At 40.2% G+C, this 26,784-nt stretch overlaps 4 protein-coding genes across 6 annotated transcripts; 1 reads left to right on the top strand and 3 right to left on the bottom strand.

Moving 5' to 3' along the window:
* Positions 1–2,962: 2,962 nt before the first annotated feature.
* pex1 (peroxisomal biogenesis factor 1) lies at positions 2,963–16,417 on the bottom strand. 2 transcript variants are annotated; one of them, XM_029513695.1, is made up of 28 exons: positions 16,170–16,417; positions 15,855–16,013; positions 15,302–15,406; positions 15,059–15,210; positions 14,741–14,845; positions 11,575–11,721; positions 11,383–11,466; positions 11,099–11,213; positions 10,155–10,816; positions 9,885–10,004; positions 9,636–9,756; positions 9,360–9,466; positions 9,148–9,233; positions 8,937–9,069; positions 8,721–8,817; positions 8,447–8,617; positions 8,175–8,329; positions 7,902–8,088; positions 7,619–7,785; positions 6,786–6,920; positions 6,620–6,684; positions 6,320–6,462; positions 5,857–5,960; positions 5,552–5,728; positions 4,910–5,148; positions 4,242–4,440; positions 3,861–3,991; positions 2,963–3,289 (listed from the first exon to the last, which is right to left on the bottom strand). In XM_029513695.1, exons 1-28 carry the CDS (start codon positions 16,243–16,245, stop codon positions 3,205–3,207), a joined length of 4,227 nt encoding a protein of 1,408 aa, XP_029369555.1. In that variant the 5' UTR covers positions 16,246–16,417; the 3' UTR covers positions 2,963–3,204. The 2 variants fall into 2 exon arrangements, with proteins under 2 accessions (XP_029369555.1, XP_029369556.1); XM_029513696.1 differs by lacking the exons at positions 14,741–14,845; positions 15,059–15,210; positions 15,302–15,406; positions 15,855–16,013; positions 16,170–16,417 and adding an exon at positions 12,609–12,790 and having other exon boundaries at positions 4,242–4,427; positions 4,906–5,148.
* Positions 12,942–14,813, top strand: rbm48 (RNA binding motif protein 48). The gene is made up of 5 exons (XM_029513699.1): positions 12,942–13,070; positions 13,193–13,383; positions 13,475–13,620; positions 13,759–14,309; positions 14,427–14,813. The coding sequence occupies exons 1-5, from the start codon at positions 12,942–12,944 to the stop codon at positions 14,487–14,489; spliced, it is 1,080 nt and encodes a 359-aa protein (XP_029369559.1). The 3' UTR covers positions 14,490–14,813.
* A 179-nt stretch (positions 16,418–16,596) lies between the features above and the next one.
* Positions 16,597–19,384, bottom strand: LOC115050707 (zinc finger protein 184-like). The gene is made up of 2 exons (XM_029513701.1): positions 18,972–19,384; positions 16,597–18,008 (listed from the first exon to the last, which is right to left on the bottom strand). Exons 1-2 carry the CDS (start codon positions 19,141–19,143, stop codon positions 17,134–17,136), a joined length of 1,047 nt encoding a protein of 348 aa, XP_029369561.1. The 5' UTR covers positions 19,144–19,384; the 3' UTR covers positions 16,597–17,133.
* Positions 19,385–19,640: 256 nt separating this feature from the next.
* On the bottom strand, positions 19,641–26,516 carry sytl1 (synaptotagmin-like 1). Of its 2 annotated transcripts, none has more exons than XM_029513697.1 (15): positions 26,364–26,516; positions 25,166–25,292; positions 24,239–24,390; positions 24,021–24,135; positions 23,879–23,936; positions 23,755–23,791; positions 23,633–23,673; positions 23,314–23,430; positions 23,011–23,177; positions 22,813–22,915; positions 22,400–22,561; positions 21,948–22,026; positions 21,738–21,837; positions 21,285–21,490; positions 19,641–20,350 (listed from the first exon to the last, which is right to left on the bottom strand). In XM_029513697.1, exons 2-15 carry the CDS (start codon positions 25,288–25,290, stop codon positions 20,208–20,210), a joined length of 1,605 nt encoding a protein of 534 aa, XP_029369557.1. In that variant the 5' UTR covers positions 25,291–25,292; positions 26,364–26,516; the 3' UTR covers positions 19,641–20,207. The 2 variants fall into 2 exon arrangements, with proteins under 2 accessions (XP_029369557.1, XP_029369558.1); XM_029513698.1 differs by having other exon boundaries at positions 24,021–24,132.
* Between the last annotated feature and the right edge of the window lie 268 nt (positions 26,517–26,784).

The raw sequence follows: 26,784 nt of genomic DNA, 5'->3' as shown, positions 1-26,784 counted from the left end.
CTCCAGAGGCCCTAAGCAAGATTAGCAGGTCAAAATGACTCCATTAGCCCAGAAAAAAATCATCCTTGCACAGTGAAAAACTTTGGCGTATATAAACAATTAAAATAATTACTATACTAATAATAAAAACTAAAATGGAGTTTAACGTTCAACCCAACAGTTCAATAATCTCAGATATTTCAGCAATGAATTTGAAAGTAGTATCCTCATCCACTGGTGGCAATTGTTTTGCCAAATTGATGTAAGAGCCTTTCACAAACTGCAGCAGTCAGTCAAGATTCACATTCAGTCAGTAAAACTGAAAAACTTGTAGATCAAAGAAGACAAATCATTATTTTATTTTTTTGTATCAAAAACTATCATATAGACATGTTCTAACAAAAAACAGGTGCAAATTAAATTGTTGGCCTTGGAAACTGTTTTTAAATACTTTAATGTCATTTTGACCTTTGAAGCCAAGTTTCTTAACAAATTCTAAAACAATTTGAGTCTTTCCTCATCAGAGTTTGAATAATATGTCAAAAAGACACATCAAATTGGAAATTCTTCACCTCGAGTTCATGGTATACTTATTTCCCCCAAGTATTTTTAATTTTTTTTTTTTTTTTTGCCTTTTGCCTTTTGTTGTATTCCTACACTCCAGGAAATGTACCTGTCAAGACGAAACAATGCCCAACAGAGCAAAAATGGCCTCACAGCCAGCTGGCATCTCTGCCTCACTTAATTCTTTAATATGTAGATTTCATTGAAACCCCACAGAGGCATTTTCTTTTTTGATGTTGTCGTTATACCCCTAAACCTCTTATCTCCCTTCTGTTACTTTCACTCCCACACAAACATGTTTTTTGTTTTTTGTTTTTTTTGTTTTTGGTCTATTTTGGTGTAACACTCTCTCAGCAAGTGAACCTGTCATTTTCAGGTCTTTTGTTCTCCTCTGTGTCACACAGGATCTAATTTTGGTGAAGGCTGACACAGCTTGATGTTGTGAAATGGATGGGTACTTTGTTGTTAACCAGAAACCATGAATCATTTGGGATGACTTTGAAGAGTTACAGCACCACTACGGAAGGGGAGTTCCTTAATAAGAGACTGTTTTGATGTGAGAGCAAATGAACTTAGCTTTTGCCTCAGGTGTCTCTTTTTGGTCAGTGAGGTTTGCTCCTGTAATTACTCCTGCGTTTTCAAAATTCCCCATATTGTATGTTAAGCACTGTCAGGCTTTGATAAAGAAGGTTTGTGTTGGGGGGTAAAGATCACAGGCTATTTCTGCCTGACACACCGAAAGCTTTTGGGATTTCTGTAGTGCCAACACTGCCCAGGGCTGAACTGCAATGAGATAGAATAGATGCTTATTGGCAGAAAGTTACTGTCCATGAGGGAGGTAATGGGTTCAAGACCAAGTGGAGAAACCTTCTCTCACTGCAAACTCTTTTCCATAGTGATCAATAAGCAAAATCAATATCATTTTGTTCAGATTTACTTACAGATGGACACCAGACAGTCCCATGAGATGGGAATGCTTCCCATCATGTCATTTTTGTTTGTCTTTTAAAAGCTTTTCCTTGAGTAACAATTCCCCATTTCTTGTTCTTTTTCTGCACAGGTGCATGAGAGAAAGTGCGAAGGAGTAATCGATAAAGGAGAGAGAAAAGCCTCCCACTGCGCTTTTTTTTTTTTTTTTTTTCTCAAGATGCATTGTGTGGGATTGACACAAGACTAAGGCAAGCCAAATCCAGCCCTGTGCGTCTATATTTACCACTGCAGAACCTGCCAGTGCCAGCGTGTAGGATGACAGCTGGCGTACCACTTCAATAGAAAAATATTGTCACAATGGCATGCTGCCACAGCCAAGGAACTACTGCTGCAATCTCAGGTAAGACTGTTATAACAGTTTTAACTGACACCTTAGGACCCTTCAGTCAAAAGCATCAAGCGTTATTGAGGTGCAGAACCTGCAAAACGTCATGTGTGCATGCATGTTTATTTGTATTTGAATTGAGGCCTTCTGTGTTTAAGATGTCGTGTAGTATATTAGTAATACAGCAAAGCTTTGTTTTTACACAGCAATCACTCAGTGAGATCCTCAAGAAATGAACATTGTGTTTAAAGACCCAAAGATGGTTTTTAGGTAAATGAAAATGAGACTTAAGAACCTTAGAGACACAGTCAACAGTCAGAGAAGGGAAATGGCAAATTTCAACTCAGGGATGCTCTGCTGGTTTTGCCATTTTGCTTGCTGACAAATGAATAAGATGAGTACTGGACTCAAACAGCTGACAAATGCTGCTATTTGGCATTCAGCCTTGTGTGCCATTTCTGTATGGCTCCTTTTGTAAAGTGATCGTCTCTTCCAGTCATTTATGTTAGTTGTTGGATTAATCCTTGATTTAAAAAAAGTTCAGGCAAGTTATGTGTCCAGTTATTGCTTTTAACAGTTACAGTTGATGGTTTTAATGTTTTAATATACTAATGTTAGAGATCTAATGTTAAATGCTTTCTTTAGTATGACAGTCTGATTAAATCTTCATTATTTCTAGTAAATCTTGAGTAATGCATTATTTTTATTATCCCAGGCAGTGAATTAACATGCAGGGTAAGCCATGGCAGCCCAGACAGGTGTTAAATTGATCTCAACACTTTGTAGGGAGGATAGACTACACATTGGACATGTCCCTGACTCTCCTGTGATGTTGGGACTGTTTAGGGAATGTTAGATTAAATCATTCTCAATATTCACTGCAGATTGGCGACTTTGTATATTACCAGGAATAGATTAAACTATAACCTGAGCAGAGGGTTAAGAATACGATATTCTGTGCTAACCCTGACAAAGAGTTGGTTGAAAACTTGTTTTAAGGTGCACTATTATTGAGAGAATTGACTGTCTCCATCCAGTGGCTGTAAACAGAAAACAATAAAAGCAGTTCATTGGTTCATGAAATAAGACAACAAATTCTGAAATTACAGTTTTAATTATAACAATTTTTCCAGGTTATAATCCAACATATTTACAGTAAATGCATTTTAATAGATCAATGTTTTATTTAAAATCACATAGAAAACTTTATTAAAATATATATATTAATCACATTAATTAACATTATCATAATTCTACAGTTAAATGCCACTGTTGGATAATTAATCACCACTTTTATTCATATATAGCATACTAGTGAATTAGGTGAAGCAGACTTATGTGTTGGTTCAGGCTAAAGTTACACGTTGTCCAGGTTTCATTGTGAGAGAATGAAGAGATTTGCCACCTCCTGACCTGTAAAAATCTTCATAGCTTAAAAAAAAAAAAAAAGAAGAGAGAGAGAGGAAAGGGATTAACTGAAATTGTGTGTGCATTACAGTTAACATTATGTACAAACAACTAGATTTGATTGATATTATTTTATTTATTTTATTTATATTATTAGTTTATTAATTCATCTTACAAAGGACATGAGTTGAACAATATAGGATTGTTGACTGTGCAATTCCTCTGCTCCAGTTCTTCTTTACTTCTTTACAGTGACATCTTAAAATGTACAATGTAATTTGATTTAATAGAAAATGCTTAAATTTATGAGGGCAAATATTTCACTGATCAAATCCCTCCTGTTCCTACGAACCAACGGTCCTGAAACATTACTTTATTGAATTTTTCTTGTTTCCTTCAGTAGGTTAGACTTCAAATGCTCAAAATTCATAGCCTACTGAACTGAAGGCACATTTAAGAAAATCTGAAAAACTTTCTTTTTACTTCCTGTTAACTGTTTTTCTTTCACTAATTTAATCTGTTAATAGCAGCATGACTTTTTTGGTGAGTGCTGTTGTGCAGTAATCACTGTCCTTTCTGGTGTCCTCATACTCACAGTTTTTTGTATCTGTGCCAGTCAGATTTGCTAAGAGACGGTCTGGTTGCTGCGAGGGCAGAGTTCAGATGAGACTGACAAAGCAATAGTCCCTGTTGGCTGGAGGATGAATGGACTGGGGCACACTCCTCCTGAAGACACATACATGTAATCATACACACAGTAGCATAAATAAGCTGTTGAACTAGCTGTACACTACTAGTACACTACAGCAATACAAGTAAAACAGACTAGTAATAAAATAATATAGAAGTCAAATAATAAAGAAATGTAATACAGAACCTAGAGTACTAAACAGTACAGTTTTGAGTGGAGCTGTTGGAGCCAGTATAATAAAAATCAGCATCATGTAGTATCTTATTTTCCAGGACTGTCACTTACGTTGGCTCTCCTGTAGTTGTTTTTGATGTCATTAACATTTTGTTGTAGGCGCTCCAACTGCTCTGGGCTCAGCTCCTCATACCCGTTCTGGAGGGAGGACATGTAGGCAGGAGGGAAAGAGCCACCGGTGTCACGAAATGATGCCCCTGTGCAGTCTTGGGTCATAGAGTTGGCTGCAGAGATGCACTGGGAGTTCAGTAAAGAAAGATAGGCAAGAGGAAACAAGAGACAAAAACAAAAACGGTTGAGGATAGGAATGCAGCTGCACTTTAGTATTTTTAAATGCTCTTTAGATTTGTAAAACAGATAACTTATATTATAGTCATGTTTAGTTAACTCAACATTTACCAACGAGAATCTGCTGCAAACTAGAAATAAGATAATTTATGAGATTATTTTATCTTCAGTTTGCAGGAGACAGAGCCAGACAATCTGTTTCTCACTGATTCCAGTCTTTGTGCTGAGCTAAACATCCACACACCAGCTCCATACAAGTGATATGGCCCTTCTCATCTTAATCTCAAAAAGAGAGTTAAAATGCATTTTGAAATATTGTTTTTTTTGTGATTGACTAATGAATGTGAATTAATAAATTATACCCAAAATGTGAATAAAATACTAGGGAAGAAAAAAAACTTTGTAGTATCTTGACAGTATTACTTACCAGTCCTGGAACTGGTGAATTCCCTAACTCTGACTCATAAGAGCTTCCAAAGTAGAGTCTCCAGACGTTGCTCCGATGTCGTTCGTCCTCTACTTGAAACTCATCAGGCTCCAGAAAAATCATGGACTGTTCCAAATGCATGCCTGGATCCCCCTCCCCAACTGAATCATCTGAGCCACTGCTGTTGTTTGGGAAGATCATGGAGGAGAGGCTCATGTCGCTGTCTGATCCAGAGGTCAGCTCCTGATTTCACACAATAGAAGGACTTACTCTATATATGGACAGACAGAGTACTACAGCAGCCAAATAAAACATGGACAAGCAAAGTAATTTGACTGTTTCTGTAGTTTAAGACAGCTTAATTGAAGGTCATTTTCCCCCTGGTAGTCCTCACTGCCTAAGATATTCAGCCATATCCTTGTGATGGGAACATTCTGAATTAGCCCAGTATGAGTTTACAATCCAACTACAGCAACTCATACTCAAACCTCTAATCAACCTTCAGGGGAGCTGCTTGCCACTTAAAAATGAATCATAAATAATTGAACTGAACTGGCCCTGAACTGGAAGTTCCCTTCCTTGCCCATTTATTGAGGCAACCAAATGCAATAGATTCATCAGTGGTGCCATTAGGAAAATACAAAACCTGGGGCGTGCTTGTGCCCAAGCTGTTGTGGATGGCTTCCAGCTGTGCATTGTAGAGCAGGGCCCTCAGATCAGCCCCCGTGAACTGCTCTGTTGCTGCTGCTAGCTGTTCCAGGTCCACATCAGGAGCCAGGGGGACACCAATACTAAGAGCCTTGAGGATCTCCGCACGAGACTCCTGAGGACGTGATACAATGGGAGACAAGTCATCAGCAGCCAAATTAATGATACTTGGATAATCCTGCACATAAACTGGGTTTGAATGTATTGTGCTGTTAATACAATTAATGGCTGAATTTGACACACCAGGTCAGGAGGGGGGCAGTAAAGGGACTTGTCCAGTCGTCCAGGTCTCAGGAGGGCTGGGTCAATCAGATCTGGGCGGCTGGTGGCTGCAAGCACATATACACCTACAAAAACAATCATAAAGGCTTTTCAATTATTTAAATGAAAAACAGGCTCTATTCAAAGGTTAAGAAAATGTATCTAACATATCTATAGCTCATCAACTCATATCTAACCCTAACCCTATGGGCAGAATGCACTCCTCTTTAAGGCATTATGAGGGTGCTTGCCAACCTTTAGCAGTCATCTCATACAAAAATCTACATTTTGATAACCGACATTTTGGAAAAACAAATTACAGTGGTAATTAATACAAACAGTTAAATGTGCCAATATAATCCATTAGCTATTTTAACAGTTGTCATTGTGCAGAATATGTAATAATGCAGATGGTATGCAGATGGTATGCCTCTGTGTGGCCTACCTTGCAGTCCCTCCACCCCATCCAGCTGCGTGAGGAGCTGGTTGACCACACGGTCAGTTACACCTGTACTGTCATGGCCCCTTCTGGGGGCCAAAGAGTCAAACTCATCGAAGAACAAGATACATGGTTTTGCTGCCTGCGCCCTGGAAACGACAGATACAGATGTTGTGAGACAAGTGGAAAATAAATTATATGATTAATATAATAGGACTTGAAACTACTGTAAATATTTGATGTTACTTGTTATATGCCATAACAGAGTGATAGGGTGGAGTGTGGAGACGCGTAAATGTTACCAACCTCTGAAAAACATCACGAACTCCTTGCTCACTTGCTCCAATGTACTTACTCAGAAGTTCAGGTCCCTTGGAAAAGGTAAATATTCCATGTCAAAGAAGATAGACATTTCTCTCTTAAAATGAAACAGATTCTTTTGTTTGACTATATGAGCTTGAGTCCAGACTACCTTGATGCTGATGAAGTTCATACCACTGTCTTTGGCCACAGCCCTGGCCAACAGGGTCTTCCCTGTGCCAGGAGCACCATACAACAATATTCCTGAGCGATGGCGGATAGGAAGATTGGAAAACAGGATGGGATACTGCAACAGACCAAAGACCCAATTACTGTGCAATCAATAGTTTAAAGATTCTGTTGATTTGCTTTTAAACATCATTGCATTTGTTGTGATTTAATGGGAAATTAGAGAACTAATACTAAACACATTATTAAGCCAATATCATTTCTATTAGGATTAAACTTCCTCCAACATCTAACAAAACCAGCACTGTACATAACAGTGCTGTTATGTTCAGAATTTTTGGTCAAGGGTACTAACTACTACAATAACTTGCTCAAGGGTAATGATTAAATTGACAAAGAAGAGATATTAAACTATTATTAAATATGGAAATTAATGTAATTAAGAAAAGGAAACTGTATTGGAACAGCATTATAATTTAAGTGATTTGTGGAAACTGTAGACAAAGGTTAATCTGTTAAACAACAAAGGCACGATGAGAATTCATCACCCATTTATATATTTCTCTAAATGCAGCAAAGTGATTAACATGATTCATTCATGAGATAAACATGATAAATGCAGTGGGACCAGAAAATTATCTTAAAATCAATTTGTGTTAATGTGTTAACATTCCATCTGCTGTTTTCACTTCTCTGCTATAACTCGCTTTTGTTGCGCTTTTTAATTTCTTCTATTTACAATCAATAATGCAATTAATGGTGATAAATGATTCCTCCTGTTTGTAACTCTGGTGCTTCAAACTGACTGATACTGACCTTAGCAGGGAGCAGTATGGTGTCCATTAGCTGCTGTTGGACCTCTTTAAGCCCACCCACCATCTCCAGCCCAGTTCCACTCGGGGTGTGGAGATCTACTCCCCACAGTGAGGGAGGTGTGAAGCCCTTAAGAGCCTGTTCAAAGTCCCTCCATGAAAGACATACACCTGACAAAATGCAGAGCACAGACAAATATGACAGTGGCACAATAAACAAGTATTATCATAATTATGGATTTGAAGAACTTTTTTTTATAAACCACTGGTTGCAGTGTCTTTGTTACCCTGGTCATCGTGTCCTCTTTGTACACTATTAGCGTGGACAGCACGCTCTAACAACAGTGCCAAATCTTGAGGTGTGTAACCCTCTGTTTGCTTGGCAACAGCTTGAACATCAAGATTCTGTAAAGTCTCTTCAGAGAAGCTAGACCTTCTGAGGATCAGACGGCGCAGGATCTCTGCTCTCTGGGCCTACAAACAATGACACACAAGCTGTTGGTTTTGTGTGTTTATATTTTCCAGTGGGTCTGTCTGTGCATTTGTATTTGTGCGATTACCTGGTCTGGTGGCTGGAGGTTTACAAAACCCTGAATGAAGTGGGACCCCTGCACTTCAGTCAGCACTGGGTGGAGAGAGTGTTCACTCTGGCTGGTGATGATCAGACAGACCAGACTGGAGTGAACCACCACCTCATTTACCACATCCTTTAGACCTACAGCCATGAAGAGACAAGAGGATTTCAAAGCCAACAAATTTTTAAATCCTGCCTGAGACAATATATTATAATAATAATAATTTAAAAAATCTCCCATACACATGTATGACTTACTTTGTGCAATGTGCTGTGTCAGCATTGCCTCAGGGCCCTGCTCATGTTCGGGTGAGGTTGGTGCTCCCGTCACATAATCTAGGTCATCAAGAAGAACAACTGAAGGCTGCCTCCACTCCGCCTGTTCGAAAATATCCTGCAGCATCTGTCTCACAGTTTCAGCCCTCTTGCCTAAAAACACATTGTTCATTCATTATGTTTTCTGATAAATAAACCCAGTTTAGTTTTTTGTGTTTTTATGAATCTGCCTTTTGTTAAATGTGAATAAGTTCACCTTTTAGTTTTCTGCAGTCCACCACCTCCACATGTGCATCCAAATCTTCTCTAGCTTTCTTGCAGAGGGCTCGGGACAGAGTGCTCTTTCCACACCCCTGAGAGGAAAAGGACAGGATGAGTTATTTTGCTGACTGAAGACAAACACTGGAAATCTGGAAACACTGTACACTTCAATGTTTTAAGTAGCATAAATATGTTCATTATAATGAAATACCTTAGCACCAGTGATGAGTAGAGCTCCTCCTTGGAGTCCCTGTCCTGTCTTACAGAGCTCATGTGAGAGGGGACTACCCAGAAGGCAATGGGAGATGAACTCAAATCCAGTCCTGCTGAACTCCTCAATCCCCCTGAAAAAGATGAAGGAGTGGTAGATAGGCAGAGAACTTCTTTAAAATTATATAAAGACTCTACAGCTACAAACTTACCCAAGAATGCAGAGGGAGGGAAGTTCTGGGTTGGGTGTTTGAGCTACAGATTTTACTGCTGGTGTGTTACTTGACTCTCTGCCCACCTGAAAGTGACACAAATTGACTATTAACAACAACACAATTATTATCGTGCAGCGTGGAGTAATCAATTTTTGTGGCAATTGCATTGGCATGTTGATGAACAGACAATTTTATGTGCATGTTCACACCTGTATGTTTTCTTTCCGAATGAGAGTGTGTGCTAGTAGAAACAGCTGGTCTGGAGGATCACTTGCTGGTTCTGGTTTGAGCACTGTTAAAGCAAACTCTAATTTTGCTTTAAAAGAAAGAAAGATGGAGAGTAGTGATAATTTATTGCAGCTGAAGGTTGTTTTTTTTGGTTGTTTGTTTTTCTTTTTTTTTTTCTTTTTTTTCTTTTAATGGTGCAATATTTTTTACGGTCCTTGAAGAACCATTTTCAGAAAGAACGTGTTCAAAAGAATCACCATCAGTTCCATGTAAGAGGATGGTGCCAGACCGTGGAGTGAGACAGGCTAAAGGTTCGTGACACTGACTGTGCAGCCAACCAAGGAAAGCTGTCTGGATCTCCTCATCACTCTCCTCAGGCTGAGGAGAAAGTGCCAGACAACACACAGGGATAAAGAAAATGGGTGAATTGAATCTTATGCAGCTTTCAACAAACGAAATGTGTTGAGACTTGACAATGTTCCCCGCACTATAGTTGCAGCACTCACCAGTGGTGTAAGAGGCTGTAGATGAATAGTCAGGGCCACCTTGATAGCCGATTTCACTGGCTTAATTCTAACTGTTGAATGTGGGATGATATTCAACTTGACAGCCAGGGGGTGTGGAATCTAGAATAAAACAAATAAAAAAATAAAACAAATAAAAACCTAGCATATATAGGCCATATATATACATATATATATATATATATATATATATATATATACACATACATATATATATGGGCCATTGAGTACTCAGTTAGGAAATGTTCTTACCCACACTCTCCCACAGTGGATTTCTCCCTTGCTGCAATTCCTTTGTTTGCATGTTAGCTTCTCAGTACAATGGCACACCACCCTGACCATCATTACCTCCTCTTCTTTCATTTCTTCATCCACAGAAGCAGCAACTTTGGTAACTCCTGTGTTCTTCTTTCTCTCTATAGTCTGCTTTTCTCTGTCCTTAGTTTCCTTTGGGGAAGGAACTTTGGAGAGCAAGCCATAAGTCACGGCAGACTGACCTCCTATTATTCCAGCATGACTCCCAGGAAATAAATGAATAGCAGCAGTTGCAACATGGCCTACGTTGGAGAGAGAGTCAGGAGGTACACCACACACTCTGTAGATAGAATCATTGAGCAGGGCAGGGATGCCAGGTATTTCTGGTAGGTCTTTAACATGGTCATTACTCCCTTTTATCATGTAGTGCAAGAGCCTCCTAAGATCAGCTATACCACCCCAGGGGCGCACTTGAGGGACTTGATCAGTACTTTCTGATGGCCGTACCGAGGAGGAGGAAAGATCTGAGTTTTGCTGCTTCTCGCTGCTCGTCAAAGGAGAACTACTGAAGTTACTAATTCCAGCACGGCTCTTTGGAGAGACAATTAGTTCTGTAAACTGTTCCAGGCGACCATAGGACACAGATGGCGAAAGTGATGCTGCAACAGAGTAAACCATAGATCTGTTTTCAATAATATTGTTCATGAATATGACTAGCATATATTTTTTCAAAAGCAGCTGATAGAAATTTGATTCCCCGAAAGCAAAGAGTTGCTATACTGTAGCATTATGACAGTTAAATGTTATACTTTGGTTACTAAAGTTATCAAAGACTACATTTCATCTCATATCTGAATTTCCTTGCTTTGGATAGGGTTTGGGGTCATTTAACTGACTGTTTGCGAAAGACAAAAGACCTGAATTACTGTATTTACTCTGACCTATTCGGATGTAGATGACTGTGTGACTGTCCACCCATACAGGAAACACTGCATCTTGGAACACCACTCTGATCTGATCTAACAGCTGCTTCTCCAGTGCAGCACTGTGAATTTCCTGGAGGTGTAAATCAGAAAACAGTGATAAATGAATGCTTCACTTGAAAGTGCCTTGGGTCACAACCCAGCCACTAATAAGTCCTCTTATAATAATCAGAGAATATACTTAAATCAATGGGAAACCTAAAGTCCAGGATACATTATATTCTGGTCACTATGTAACCTACCAGGATCTCCCAGTCATCAGATGACAGAGGCTCCACAAACACTTGATGCACTGATGACACTTGATGACATGGTCTAAGAAAGCCCTGCAGGAAACCACACTACCAGTCAGTAACAATAACAATAACATTACAATGTCATGTAGAAATGACAAACTACAGTGTGGAAAAACATTCCTCACTGTAGAGGCCTACCTGCACTCCATCTTTCAGTCCCAGCTTTTCTGCAAGTTGTCGACAAAGCTCCACTTTATGACTGTCAAAGCTAGATGTGGTTCTGTTTGGTGTCCAGCTGAGGAACAGTGGAGAACCATGACCCAAGGACAACTCCAAAGGTTGATTCTGAAACACAGACAAAGCACATTTTTTGTAGTAGGGAGATTAAATAACTGAAACATGGTGATGCTACTTCTTCTGACAAACAAGTCCTCTTTATTGAACACAATTTACACAGCTTAGACAAACGATAAATTACATTTAATGGAACTTTGATTTCTGTGTAAAGATGTCAAAAGTAAAAGGGAAAGAGGGCTGAGCCAATAATTCCTCTGACCAACTGGCCCAACAGATAATGAAAAAGCTTGTACAGTAGTCAACTATCGCATTCTCTCATGAAATATCACCCAATTGTCGTCTGAAAGATCAGGTTCTTTATAAGTCAATAAAGATGATTATGTGCACAGCAAAATGGTGACAACTTACAAGAATGTATTAGCATTCAACCAATCTCCTTCTCTAATGTAATGCTTTGTCACTACCAAGTGAAACCACAAGCGAACTACAAAAAACTGTTTTGATGGAATGGAAAACAGTGATGATATCTGTTATTCAATACTGACACGCCTGGAAAGTTATCAGATCCGAACATGAAGCACATTGATCCAGTCTGTCCTTGCTACTGCTGGCAACAAAACAAGAAATATACCTCCCACATCTGCTATGTTAGCAAAGGCGTCACCTTTACGGACACAATGGTCACTGGATATCAAATCACCGGCAGGGTATGTACTGGAGCCCCTCGTTTCACAATAAAAACACTGCAACTTCATACTTATATTTAGTAATGCTCATGGTCACATAATGACTCTGGACTAATGTTTAAATGCAGACTGCGACTCAACTACTTATATGTTTTGGTTGCACGTTATTTCGCCAAACCGAACCAAGAAAAATGTTAATAATTGGCACCAGGTAGGAAAAACTGTGTCACTGGTATTACGCTAACTTACCTCGCTTAGGGAAAGATGCGATATTAGCTTCAAGGGAAGGTGAAGGAAGCAGTTTTTTGTGTTGCTAAAAACAACAGTTACGGGTTGAATGCCCTGATTGCCAAACATAATTCCCAAACTGCCTGAGTAGCTACTTCATTAACAGGCAGGTTGCTCAGCTAACTCTACATCGATGTGCTCTGACTGAGTCCAGCTAGGCCAAAGCAGCTGATGTGAGCTGCGCTACTTTTCAAAATAAAACATCATAAGCGGATGCGCGACAGCTGCAAGTCTATGGGAGAGACATCGTGCTCTTACTTTGAAGTTTACGAAATAGAACATATTTCCGGAAATATGGCGGCACCCGTCGGCAACACATCGGGATGTTGGAAAGTCCCAGACGTCTATAAACACCATGAACAGCGGAAAGTGTGCATTTCCAGGCCAAAGTACAGGGAGGGAAGGACCGCGAGAGCGGTTAAGGTAAAAAAAAAAAAAAAAAAAAAAAGCGGTTAGAGTAAAAAAGGTCTCAGCCAAGTGATATAAGATCATAACACAAATACTGACAGAAGCGTCATCATAGGTGTTTTGTGCATTATCATCAGGTGTACACCATCAACTTAGAGTCCCGTTACCTGATGGTCCAAGGAGTCCCTGCTGTTGGAGTCATGACAGAGCTGGTCCAGCTGTGTGCTCTGTACGGTGTTGTAGAGGAGTACAGGCCCCTGGATGAGTATCCAGCTGAGGAATTCACAGAGGTCTACCTTGTGAAGTTCCAGAAACTCACCAGTGCCAGGTTTAAGTTGTGGTTCACCTTCAACATTATGTTGCACTGGCAGTGTTGAAAAGACTTGCTAAAACATTGTGCTTAAACATGTATGTTTCAGAGCAGCCAAGCGACACATGGATGAAAAGAGTTTCTATGGGGGTGTCCTGCATGTGTGCTACGTCCCAGAATATGAGACTGTGGAAGACACCAGGCTGAAACTGCAGGACCGCAGGCGATACATAGTCAGGGCTGCTCAAAATAAAGGTACACTTTTAACATCTGATGTATATTCACAAATATTTTTTGCATCCAAGTGTTGAAGCACAGCGTATCTTTTCAACTGGTCATTTGGTTAACGCTATGTTTGTTTTTTTGTTTTTTGTTTGTTTTGTTGTGACAAAGTAAGAGGAAAGCAACAGGAGGAGGCAGTAAATGAAGAAACCACAACATCAAACACAGCCACCAAATCAGAGAAGACCATCTCTCCAAGCAATCAAAGGCCTAAGCATGATAATATAGGAGAGACTTCAAACAGCTGTTTAGATTTTCCTCCACTGCCATTACCTCCCCAGGAACATCATCACTACAGATTTGAAAACAAACATAGAAATACACCGACAGAAGACAAAATGGGGACATTGTATACTTCCACAACCAACACCAACCAGCCAACAAAAACGTTAAGCTTGAGTCAAACCTCTTCAGAGAGAGAAAGAGGGACAGAGCAAAGAGTGACTCCAAATCAGGCCACTGCAGTCAGATTTGTTCCAAGGACCACACACTTAGAAAACAGGAAACGCAAAATGGAAGAGGCAACAGATAACTCACTAACTGATGTTGCTGTAAAAAATGAGCCTTTGATTGGGCCACAGTTGCCTGATCCACCTAAACTGGACATGGATGATGACTCACTGAACACAACTGTCAACCTTATCAGGAACACAATGAAACAGGTAACAGCGATACAATTTTTGTTGCAGCAATTCAGAACAAAATTCATTCTTAATTGTTGCATAGATTTTATTTTTGTAATTTGAGCCAGTAATAATCCCTCTTGTCGTCTCTTTCAGGTGGCATCTGTTCCTGATGTCAAACCATTGGAAAAAAAGATGAAACCACGTCGACGGATTTGATCACACCAGTTGGGTTTTTCATGGAAACTTGTTTTTATTTACACATTTTGTATTACAACAGATGTAAAATTATGTATTAAAAAAGGCACAGCTGAATATGCACACATGATTTCTTCATTGTTCCAGTTGTTCTTGAAATACATGCTGCTCAAATAAATCAGTACTCTGGAAAGGAAATAAAATTGAATGTATGATTAAAAACTTCTGACTTAAAAAAGTAAGTTGCCAAAATTCTCTTAATTTGTGATTACCGTGGTGTCTGGAAGGCAGGTTCCAAAAGCTTCAAGTAGCAGGTTCTCCTCTTTCACTGCCTTTTCAAAGTCAAGAAAAGACAGCCTGCCATCATGGTCATGGTCCTGCAAATAAAAACACTACCAATTGTCAACCTTTTTTTACAATTACAGCAAAAAATAAAAAAATAAAATAGATTTCATCATGGGGAGTTTGGAATTCAAATAGTCACTACACTGAGACACTAGCCGGCTATTTTCTGAGGTTTGAAGTTACACAGAGTGCAATGAGGAAGTAACTCAACAGGTTCCATCAATAAACCATGACTGGACAAATACCATCTTTTTGAGTGTTATCTCCACCAGGTCTTTGATTCCTTCATCTGGGTCCTCCTCTGTGGGCTGTCTGATGAGGCTGTTCTTCAGCATGTGAAACATCTCCTCCTTTGAGATGTAATTGTCACCATTCAAGTCATACACATGAAAGCAGTCTGATGTGTAAAAGGGGAAGTTTTGTTATCTGCTTGTAATTCTAATTCTAATTCTGTATTTATGTCCAGGAAAGTAAGAGTAAGAGCTTACATTTTATTTTTTCATCCAACGTTCCTCGAAGGAAAACAGATAGTCCTTCAATCCACTCTTTCATACTCACAAGACCATCATTGTCTTTGTCAAATGTCCTGAAGACTGTAGGACGGGTAATGAGTGATCAAATGTCCAGTTATAGTACTCATTAAACTGCTACAGGCTATTTATAGTACGGAAGTAAAAGAGAGAAAGTCCACGTGTACAGCTGTTGCCTCTAAATGCCAATCCGGGACAAGATGTGACTTTTGATTTAATGGTAGACGCTAAAATTAACATGCAAAATGTAAAATTGTCTAAAAAAAATTCCAATAGTAAATTTAAGAGATTTAACCTTATGCGAACCTTTAACCTTTAACCTTTAACTAAATCTGTGATTGAAACGTATCCATGAATCAATATTAAACTCAACACATTTAATCGAACTGTTGAACTGTTGAAAAAACGACCTGCAAAATTGCGTTTCAAAATACGAATCTTACATATGTATCCAAAGTCTTATTTGCTTTTTTACATTTAGAATATAATTATCTAAATATAGATAGATTACCTCCGTCCATGATCATGTCATCGGTCATCCCAAAGAAGTTATGCAGGATGCTCCTGAACTTTCCTCTGTCCAAGCCGGTGACTGCCCGCCCCGGGGCAGCAGGCTCCCCCAGGAGACCAGTGAACTTTCGGATAAGGCACTCGATCTCTGTTTTGTTGACTGGGATTACGTTGATAAAGGCTCACTTGTCACGCTTCACATGGCATTTTGCGTTTTTCATTGGTTGATTGGTTCATTCAAGCAAATGCGGTTAGAACTTAGTTAGCAGCTTAGTCTAGCACAGCACGCTTTGGCAAGTTGGAGGTGAGTACTTACAGTGCTCCACGTGTTTAGAGATTGTTTCAGCGACAGTCTGCTTCAACTTTCTGTTCATCGCAGACAACTGGGACATCTTTGGAGACAGGACACCGGACAGGATGAGCGCTAGTCCTCCGAGAGGTGCGATGTTGACAAGCCGTTGGCATGGCAACCGCCCAGCATTCAGGCTGGCGGCGCCGCAAGTTTATTCTGGAGACTGGAAATCAAACTGCGCTGACACAAAAGTCAGAAACACTCTGGATTTGATGGTTAAAGGTTGAGCTGTTTATGTTAAAAAAAATAAATAAATCTGATACAGTACCGATTTCTAAAGCAATGAGCTTTGCTTTATGTCCGTTTATCCCTCTAGGCTGATTACATGCTGAAAATACGTTTTTTCCATTAATATCTGTAAAGTCTGCGGTCAAAATTAAGACAAGGAACACTCATTTCATTTAAGCCTCACCCGACTTTATCCAATTTATTTCATTTCTTTCCATAATGGCTTATTCAAAATGGATTTGACTCTTCCATTGTAATTTCCTCTTTTCACTGTGACCTTTCAAACCTTAAGAGTATGTTCTTCCAAGATGTCTACTTGACTGAGCTACTCATTTGTGAGTGAGAATATGGCAGCTTCAGCAATGCTTGTGTACCCGTACAGTAAGAATTTTTTAACAATAACTGATTGGTCACAAGAACAAGGCACTTGGGTCAACTAATGTATAGATATTTCTTTATAGATAAAGAAATATGTTCAAACAAAGGTTGTGGTTGTACAAACGGAAAATACTATCCCATGATAAAACAAATAACTGACCTATTATTGAAATGAATCATTACTTTTAACTACAAGTCATGTGCTTTTAATATTAGTCTGTAACCATTTTATCTGGATGAGCCCCCTGGTTTACAAAATATATATGGTCACTAAGTCAGGCCAATATAACCTCTTGACACACTCCTTATGGCTGACCTTATTTCACCTGTGTGTAGACATGTGTTTAGTCATCAAATTATTGCGACTGAACTTTTTACCGCACACTTTGCAGCTGTATGGTTTTTCACCTGTATGGATTCTCATATGTACATTCAAATTTCCCACATACCGGAACTCTTTCCAGCAAATCCTGCAACAGTATGGCTTCTCCTGTGTGTGTATCCTCATGTGTACATTCACACTGTTGGCATGTCGAAGCTTTTTACCACACACTTCACAGCTGAACAGTTTCTCCCTGGTATGAGTTAAATTGTGTGTGGCTAGATGTGAACTGTGGCTGAATTCTTTGCCGCAGAAATTACAGCAGTGGGATTTAGGTCTTTTCTTTCCTTTCTTTGGGCAATGTGTTTCAGAACTTTCAGTCAGCTGGGATTCAGTTGTTTGGCTCTGCATGTGGACGTCAGTGTCTTTACTGACACTGCGGCCTGTCAGTGCTTGTAAAGTCAGCTCTGGCCCCATGTGATTTAGAGTAACAGAACAGTGAGGTAAAAAAGTCCATTCACCATTTGACAGAGAGTTTTCCTCAACTTTTCTGTGGTCCACTGAGGAGCTGAGTGTAGGAATTCTGTCTTCCTTCCCAGTTTCATCAGTTTGCAACTCACTCACATCTGAATAAATGCTACTCTTCTGGCAGGTGGAAGTCACTTTCAACTTGCTTGTTTCAGAATCCTCCATATCCCACAGCTGTTGTCTCCCTGGACTGATCCATGGCTGTTGTTCCTGTTTGATTCCTGTAGGCTCCGGGACCAGCAGGCTACAGTCCTTGTACTCAAGATTAGGGCTGTTGTGGCAGCCCTCAGGACTCCACTCCCCAGAGTGCTTTTTTGCATGTGTACAGACAAAGACCTGTGGTGGGTCTGAAAAAGAGAGGGGGGGGGGGGGGGGGGGGGAGAGATAAATTCCCATACCAAACACTTATACATACATTACAGTTAATCATAAATTAAAATGAGATTGTATTTAACTAGTTAGTTCTTGGTAGGAATACAGGTAGACCGTAGTCACTGGAAACACACCGTGGGAAACAGATCTTTGGAGGATATCACTACAGACTAGCTCTAGATTCATATTTGAAGGTGAGAAATTTGTCTCCTAAAAGAAATTGAAGAACAATGAAGTGCAAACATGATCTGAAATAAGAGGAACGTGTAACCTAATAATGCATTTCAGTAATGACGGCTGATTGATAAACAATGCTGTACTGTTAGCGGGGTCTCTTAATTTCACCCAGTTTTGCTTATTAAATAGACTTTTCAGATGTAGCCACACTCACACTGCTTTACACACATTGGTATGAGCAACTTTAAACACAGATTAAGCATCTGCAATCTAGATAACATAGTCCAGATAACATACATTGAATAAAAACTATAAATGTACTATCAAAATATTCTAAATTTTTAATGAAGCTTACTGTTTATGTTGGCTAAAAGATGGCAGATTTCTCTGATAAGTGCTTTAAGTCAACACTTATGAGCATTGCTGTGATTCATCCCATTACCAACTGTTTAATAAAACATTCAATGGATTTAGCCTGATCGATGTGGATAATCGTATCGAAGAAATATGATAATCATTAAAAGGCAGAACTGAGTGACTTTTTTTTTTTTTTTTTTGATGGTTCCGCTTGAAAACATGCTGCCAACATTACCCACAATGCACCTCGCTGATGGCTGAACAACGAACTTCAGCCAAAAAGAGGAAATGAGCGGTTTCCCCTCCATCTGCCTCAGCTCTGATGCTTTTCATTTATTTATAGTCTGTGAACAAACGAAAACACGTGTTGTGAAGCTCGGTGAGGCCGCCAGCATGAAACAAACCTTCGCTGTGTAGGGGCACTTCTTGTTTAAGTCCATGTCGGCGGTCCGTTTCGGCAGGAGCGGCTTCCTGCTCGTACTCGCTGATGGTCCTCTGCACCGCCGAGAAGATCTCCTCTGCTGCCGCACTCAGCCGCTCACTGATGAACAGCTTCAGCAGCTGCAGCCCGGACATTTTATACAACACACAACCTGCAGTGCAACACAAGGTAAGCACATCCGGCTGCAGACTTCAAAATAAAAACACACACCTGGACACAGCACAGATATGGAATTGGATCTCCAGTATTTGTTTGTATCGGCAAAAGAAAAAAAGAAACATCAACTGATGTGCCCTTATTTGTAATTAAATTCATAAACAACAAAGACTAAAAATTCTGTATAAATCGCGGTTTGAGTATTGAATCTTCATTCTGAAAGCCAAATAGACCTACTTCCGGTGAAGTTTCATCATGGAGCAGGATTGTTGAGTCTGCCATCATCTGTTCAGGAGGTTTGGCTCATAACAAAAATCTCATGTATTGTTTCGATGAACAAAATTAGGTCACGTTATATGACATTGTAATCTATTGTTGTGTGTCTGATCTCGTCCTTCAATGAGCCCTCCGGAATTTGAAAATATAAAAAAAAAAAATCCACGAAATGGCGAAGTCAGACCACAAGGTGGCAGTCAGCTATTTCACTTCAGAGGAAAGAAAAACAGCAATGTTTTTCAATCCAATCCAAAGTAATGCCACCTATAAACCCCAACAGAATCTGAATTGGATTGAGACAAAATGACTGGTCTATTCATCTTACATCCTTAAAAGGATTAAAAGGACTAATAATGCATAATTTGAAATGGGTGTGAAACAATTAGTTTATGCTTTTTAAATCCAAAAAATCATGTCTCTATAATTGGGATGTAAATGCAACATCAGTAAGCACTGCATCTGTTTAGATTTGGTATTTAATTAATAAACTATAAGGGATTACAAATGCACTTTTGTCAAATAAGACAGAGACTGAAGCCAAAACATACAAATGAAACATTTTAAAATCAGATAGATTTGGTTTAAGTAAATATTTCTGATCCATTCCATTTTTTTACAGTACTGCACCACTACTGACTCCCTCAGAAATAACCAGTGTATCATTGACAGAGAGGCTAAATGTGCTCATGTGCTGAGTGCTTTTTTCAGTCAAGCCATTATTTGAACATGTGCATAGGTGTGAGTCTGTGAATAAAGTGTGTTTGAGTCACTGAGACCGGGGGGCAAGGTTAGTTCTGATTGGTAATGTTATGTCAATCCAGTGGTTTGGATTTTCAATCATGGAGGTCCAGACAGCAACTTCCTCCTCTGTGGAGTCCATCCAGCTGACAGCTTCCCCATAACTCTGACCTGCCATTAAAAAACAAAAACAACACTCACTCATTTAAGACATTCTTATAGGAATCCTTGCTGCAACCTAAACAGAAAATTTACTTCCTCAATATAACCCACTATGACACTTTAAATGAGGCCGCTGCTCGATCAGTGGTTAACCTTCTGTGTCGCGTACTTCTTATCAGCTGCAGCAAAACCCGCTATGAGCACGACACTGTCAATTTTGAGATAAATAACTTCACAACTAAATTAATTGAAATGATACATTTTCCTTATTGCTCTAATTCCCTGGGAACACTGGTGACCCCATCTTGCAATGTAGATGGAAGTTTTCAATACCCAACAATCCCTAAAGTAGTACTCAGCAGTGCGCCAAATTTAACCCAGAAATGACCCTCACTCTGATAGCACATCTATTTGAAATGCCTGAAATGCCAACAGAATGAAATAGAGAAGAAAGGGAAGTGCTGGACTAAAGCAATGTCATCACACCCCTGCTAAACACTACTGTAGCTACCTCATTACCATAGTTTGCAAAGAAGTATTAGTTCCCTTCTTATGATATGTATAAGTTAATTTCACTGTTGAATCTCAATGATTATAGTGTCAAAACCACAAAGACAGGCACGTTATTAATAAAAGCTAATGATTTGGTGTAGTTCAAGTACCTTTACTGACTTACAATGTTATGAAAGTGGAGTTCCTTTGTCTCAGTTCAGCAAGATCGTCTACACAGCTGTGGGCTCTGAAGTAAACTACGATGCTGTATGTGATGTGAAGTATTTTATATTTATGGAAGAAACTCATGCAACTGTACGAACACAAACAAGATTCATCTGTGCATTAGTTCCTCTTTACATGCAAGAATAACTACGAACCAGAAACAGGCTACTCTTTTTGGAGGAAATAAAATGATTACTGTTAATACACACAGTGAAGAGGCTCTCACCAGTTCCACAGCTCAGACGAATCCCTCCTAAGACGTGTGTCTTTAACCCTTCCCGTCGCCACACAGTCAGCTCTGCACACGCCTCTTTCAAGTCACTTGTGTGGAACCCATCATACACCATGGTATGGTTGTAGGTTGGGCTGATGGAGTGTTTCACCACCCGTGTCTTCTGGCCACTCTGTCTGCTGGCATCTGGGAGGATGTAACTTGTGGGGTTTAAAGTATGATGATTATTAATGATTATGAGCAAATTTAGAGAAAAAAAAAAGATTTATATTGTGGGTGTTCATAAGGTTGTTTTTTTTTTTGTTGCCGTTGTTTTGTTTTTGTCATTCAGAACATATGGATGTGCACTAACTTCAGTGTGTTTTAAAGCTGGATTCAGGGGGAGGGCTTCCTCTGCCTACAGGGATGACTCAAAATATCAGAACACATGATGCAGAGCTGACACACCTTCTAACAAATGAGTCTATAGCGCCTCCTTTGTTGGACAGGAGACCTTGAGCCTCCCGAAGCCAGATGTGAAGCTCTCCTGTCAGTGGCAGACCACCACCTACGTGTGCGCACACACACACGCACACACACACACAGAAAAGACATGGGAATGTGATACTGAGATAGGACATTATGCAAATCCAAGATGTCTGTATGTATTATGCTCACCCTGATAACCATCTGGGATAAACTTGATAGAGAGCACAATGGTCCCACGACTGCTGATGGAATCTGGATCCAAATAAACCTGTGATGTGGGTTGAAGGGTAGAAAATAGAAAAAGAGGCAAAAACAAAAGAAGATAAAGCAGAGAGGTGGGAAGTGGAAGTTGGGAAGCAGAAAAAGATTAAGGCTACATAAACCCTTAGTTGATATTCACAGCATGTCTTCCTCTCCCTTCAGCTCTCCCAAACACAAGAGACACTCCTCTTTGTTTTTGTGTCTTCAACAAAGCTGCCGAAACTGTGTCTGCTGTTACACAGAGACTCAGATACTAAACAAATGCAGGCATCATAGTCTTTTGGTAAATATTAGTCTGCGAATATTCAAAACACAAACTCTAATTTTGTGACAACACAGAAAAGTATTTGCATGCAAGTCATTTATTCTCTCTTCCCCACCCGTGGCTGCAGGTCCTGCCACAGTGGCTGAGTGCAGGTCCAGTCCCAGACGTCTAGAGACACCTCCACCTCACCAAGGAACACGTTCCTCCCAAGGGGCTCGGCATGCCACACTGACAGGTTCAAGGTTCGACTACGCAGCTCCCCAATCCTCACAATATACTAAAAGCATTTAATCAGAATTAGACAGATGAAAAGCATCAAGATGAAGTGCAAAACATTATGGAAACATAGATTTGTGGCAATATTTGGTCAATGTAGAAATAAAATACAAGAAATTTTAAAAACTAGAGAAATGAGCGACTGCAGTTCATCACTTAGGATACAAGGAGCAAGGCTGAAGGACAAGTGGCAGATGGGAGATTTCTGTGAAAGCTGCCACTTTATGTAATATGTAAATGAGAGTGTCTCACTCGGAGAGTCTGATCATAGACGGGGTTGAGTGTCCTCTTTTTCACTGAGGTTTTCTTCTTACTTTTGCTTGACTTGTCTGGTAAAAGATAACTTTTAACATATCTGTGAAACACACACACATACCAACATTATAGGACTAGTTTTGTATGTAACAATGTTGCTATGATATTTACATTCAGATCCACACTATTACTTACGGGTCAGAGCGGTTTTTGCGTGCTGAAGCAATGTCCTCACAACGATACACCTTCACTTGCAGCTCCTGCTTGTGGGTTTCATAAACCAATGAGAACTGAATACGGCCCCTCACGTCCACCAGACCAAAATCTCCCGAGCTGAACAGGCTCATCATGCTTCCACTGAGCTACAACACACACACATACACACAAAGCAAAGCTCAGCTCCTACATCACTGTTCCAAGCAGAGTCATCTTGCGCAGCTAGATAGCCAACAAAAGAAATGTGTGTATTTGTGTGCATGCACATATGTGAGTGTGTACCGTGTAGCCTGAATGAAGGCTGCTGTTGGAGCTGCTGGTTTTTAAAGAAGCAGGGTCTGCCTCTGTCAGGCTGCTGTTCATAGAGTCAGTGTCCCCATTGTGACTGTAATAATCATTCTGGCACACACACACACACACACATGCGATTCTCATTAGTGATTATCTATGGCTTTGTACTCTAACACCCTTTATCATGGCCCTAAGGGGTTAATTCATATGTTTAGATCATCCAAAGCGTCGACTCTCTGGATAGAAAGAAAGCTGTTATTTGAAACAATAAGTCTTTATAATATGAGAATGTGGGTGTTCTTATAATCACCTCAGGTTCCTCTGAGTGGCCATTACTTCTCCTGTCACACTCTATGAGCAGAATAGTGAGTTAATATTAGTACAAAGATGCAGCTAGATAGGTACAGAAGACTGAGATAGAAACCTTCATACCTTTGGATGACGCAGAGCTAGTTTTATGCTGGAGACCCTGGAATAGAAGATGGCTTATTAACATGTAGACGATTATTTAAAGGAAACTGAAAACATATAAAGAAACATGCATGTACATACAAACCTGTGCTACTGGACTTTTTGTTCTAGGTGTGGGTGTATGTTTCAAAGCTCCCGGAGTGCTAAAACACACAAGCAAGAGAGGAGAAATTCCGTTTGACACAAATGTTACATCAAATGATATGATATTTCCTTCCATCACGGACCATTCATTCTCCTCTTTGTTGTCCTTCAGTCTCCTCTCTGCCTGAGCAGAGTTGTGATCATGTGAGGTTTCTTCTCTCTGCCCATCAAACAGTCCAGCCAAGGGCGGATCTGCTACTGCGGCAACAACCACAGACCAATTACTGGGATATCCCTACAGCAACAAAGGAAGTGGCCACAAAGGCCACCAGTAGTGGTATTGCACTAATTGAAAAGTTACCTCTGGTTTTTGTCTTCCTGTGGTTTATGGTGGCGTGGACCTGGTCACTTCCTGACATCTGGTTGCGATGCCGTCTGCTGCACTGCTCGCTGAACCATGCTCCCGACAAGAAGTGCAGACGTGTTGGGTCTGTCTTTGACTGCCGGAGGATCCTATAACATTGACACAGGGCCAAGATAAACAGGAATTACAACCTTCTGTCTGCAAAAGTCAGCAGATGACACCTGACGTCAGGACTAGACAGAGGATTTACTGTCACTGTTGTCAGTGGTGTCATAGAGCTTAGTTAGCGTGTCAATTTTTCTAATAACGTGTTTAGATTCATATTAACAACAAGGGGATTTACACACTAATTGAAATATTCATCCCCTGGCAGCAGAACTAAAACGATTAGATGATCAATCAATTTCATGAGATTTCATTTGGTGTACAGCTTAAGTGACAAGCATTTTCTTTCTCAAATACAGAAAGAGGAAAATCAAGAAATAATCAGTAATAAATTTAACATCCTATCATTCTCTGACATGACTGTAACAAGTTCCCCTTTGTCTGCTCTAATAGGAGTGATCCTGTCCAGTTTCACAGATCTACAATGCACAATAGGTGTTTTATGACATTATATCACATGTGAATCATATACTGTTGCCTTCAACAGTTGTCAAATGTCAACCCATTTGAGCCCCCTGGAGAGATTTTAGACTTCCTGTACTCTCCATGCTCTCTATCCTTTAAACTACAAATAAGAAAATTAGCTTTTGAAGACACTGAAGCTGTTTTGGAAACTCAGGACAATCCAGTACTCTAAAGACATTTAATGTTGCTTTTCCCCATTTATTTGTATCCCTTCTTTGTGATAGTGGTGTCTCATTTTTGGGTAAGTTCGTTACTGGAACTGGCCCCTCAAAGGAATAAACAAATGCCTCTCACTTTACGCGTCCTTCATCAGAACGACGCAACTCCTGGTCACGCTGTAAGACGTCAAGGATGATTGACTGCTCCTTGTCTGTCAGGTGGCTTAGGTCAAGAGAAGAGTCAGCCCGGTCCCCCTCCATCCCTGTGAGAGGAGTATATATGTACACAAAACTTGAGCCAACAGAAGAGAGACAAAAAGATTAATCTTTAACTACACGTGTGCTGTTGAATGTTGTGATGGTAAAACAAAAAGGTAAAACAACCATCACATGCTGCATATGACAGTGATGTGTGAGTTATTCCACCAAATGTAAGCAACAATTACGAAATAAAGAGTTTCATCCATGTCCCCAAAGTTTACACTGAGCTTTAAAGCTGCTCTTGGCTCCTTTTCAGCATCCACTGGGATCTTTCTTCAAAGCATTGTGAAAACAAATTAATAGATTAATAAATCCCCTCTCTTTATAATCTGTATCCTTGTAATGAGTGTATTTCAGGTAGGCTGATCCTTCCAACTGTCACTCCTGGACGCACTAAATGCTCTCTGCTGCAGACTGTCAACCAAAACTGGAGAGCGAATTTAAAATACATTAAATGATTCCATCATTGAGGGTGCCATTAACAGCTCTGATACTGAGGAGCTGTTGGAAAATGAATAACAAGCTTCTGTGGACAAACGCACTAAATTGTTGCTTCAAGTATAACATTGTTAGATCCTGAACTGTGTTTACGTACGTCCAATGCCCAGGGCATAGTTACCTTTGAGTATTTAACGCATGCGCACAGCGGTCCCCCTGGTTGATGGCAGGATATCACAATAAAAGCACTGCAGTGCTCACAACCTGTCACCTAAACCCACACAGAAAAATAACATTGTAGTGTGGAGTAGATGGCATGAGATCGGCCGTGTTTTTCTCTTCCTCTTCTCTCCCGATAAAACTGGTTTAAAACAGTTTTTCTAAAAGCAGCTAAGACGACGGTAGCACCTGTTGTGCACCTGCTGTGTTGGTGAAGGGTCACTGAAATGGCTGCTGCTTGGGATCTGTATTAAGTGTGTATATATGAGGATCAGGCCAGACAAACACGTCCCTCATCATGAGCAGCGCGAGAGAGAGGACACCTGTCGCCACTTTGACGTTTTTAGACCAAAGGTGAAGAACGCACACTTAAAACACACACTGAGAAACACACGAGCCAAATAAATCTGCAATACCTTATTTAACAGCTTCTGTCGGATCCATGCGGGGAAAAGGTGCGGCAATAAGTTGTCCTGGGTGTCTGGATGTGTGTGTCTGAGTGCACACAGAGTGAACACGCCCTCCGGACTCAGAGCGCACAGGAGCTGTTCTCAGCTGGAGCCCAGACACAGACACACACAGACACACACACACACACAGTAGGCTTTAGGCAGCAGAGGGAGGATGACCATGTGTGTGTTTGTTTGACTGTGTGATATGACTCACTCACACACGGATGTTCTGCCACCAATTAGGGTGGAGGTGGGATGTAACTTCTCCCCACACCTTCTAAACACACACTTGGCCACACACTGAGGCCTGCTGCTGCTGCACCCTCTCTGTTATGCACACATATGCAAACAGCATTTAATGTCAGCCTAAACTTTAATATAGAGA

Source organism: Echeneis naucrates, chromosome 11 (assembly GCF_900963305.1).
Source record: "Echeneis naucrates chromosome 11, fEcheNa1.1, whole genome shotgun sequence".
Taxonomy (NCBI): Eukaryota; Metazoa; Chordata; class Actinopteri; order Carangiformes; family Echeneidae; genus Echeneis; species Echeneis naucrates.
The sequence above is the reverse complement of the archived record's forward strand: the minus strand, read 5'-3'. Positions and strand labels throughout refer to the sequence as shown.

Coding starts and splice junctions, on each gene's coding strand:
- pex1 (XM_029513695.1), bottom strand. CDS start 16,245: ATGTCCCAGTTGTCTGCGATGAACAGAAAGTTGAAGCAGACTGTCGCT. Junction 10,817..11,098: donor AGTCATCTACATCCGAATAG/GTCAGAGTAAAT, acceptor ACTCTGTTGCAG/CATCACTTTCGCCATCTGTG. Junction 6,463..6,619: donor GTTCGTGATGTTTTTCAGAG/GTTGGTAACATT, acceptor TGTCGTTTCCAG/GGCGCAGGCAGCAAAACCAT.
- LOC115050707 (XM_029513701.1), bottom strand. CDS start 19,143: ATGTCCGGGCTGCAGCTGCTGAAGCTGTTCATCAGTGAGCGGCTGAGT. Junction 18,009..18,971: donor AGTGCCCCTACACAGCGAAG/GTTTGTTTCATG, acceptor TCTCTTTTTCAG/ACCCACCACAGGTCTTTGTC.
- sytl1 (XM_029513697.1), bottom strand. CDS start 25,290: ATGGAGGGGGACCGGGCTGACTCTTCTCTTGACCTAAGCCACCTGACA. Junction 23,178..23,313: donor GCCTTCATTCAGGCTACACG/GTACACACTCAC, acceptor TGTGTGTTGTAG/CTCAGTGGAAGCATGATGAG. Junction 20,351..21,284: donor TCGTCTGAGCTGTGGAACTG/GTGAGAGCCTCT, acceptor TTTTAATGGCAG/GTCAGAGTTATGGGGAAGCT.
- rbm48 (XM_029513699.1), top strand. CDS start 12,942: ATGGCGGCACCCGTCGGCAACACATCGGGATGTTGGAAAGTCCCAGAC. Junction 13,071..13,192: donor GGACCGCGAGAGCGGTTAAG/GTAAAAAAAAAA, acceptor CATTATCATCAG/GTGTACACCATCAACTTAGA. Junction 13,384..13,474: donor CAGAAACTCACCAGTGCCAG/GTTTAAGTTGTG, acceptor TGTATGTTTCAG/AGCAGCCAAGCGACACATGG.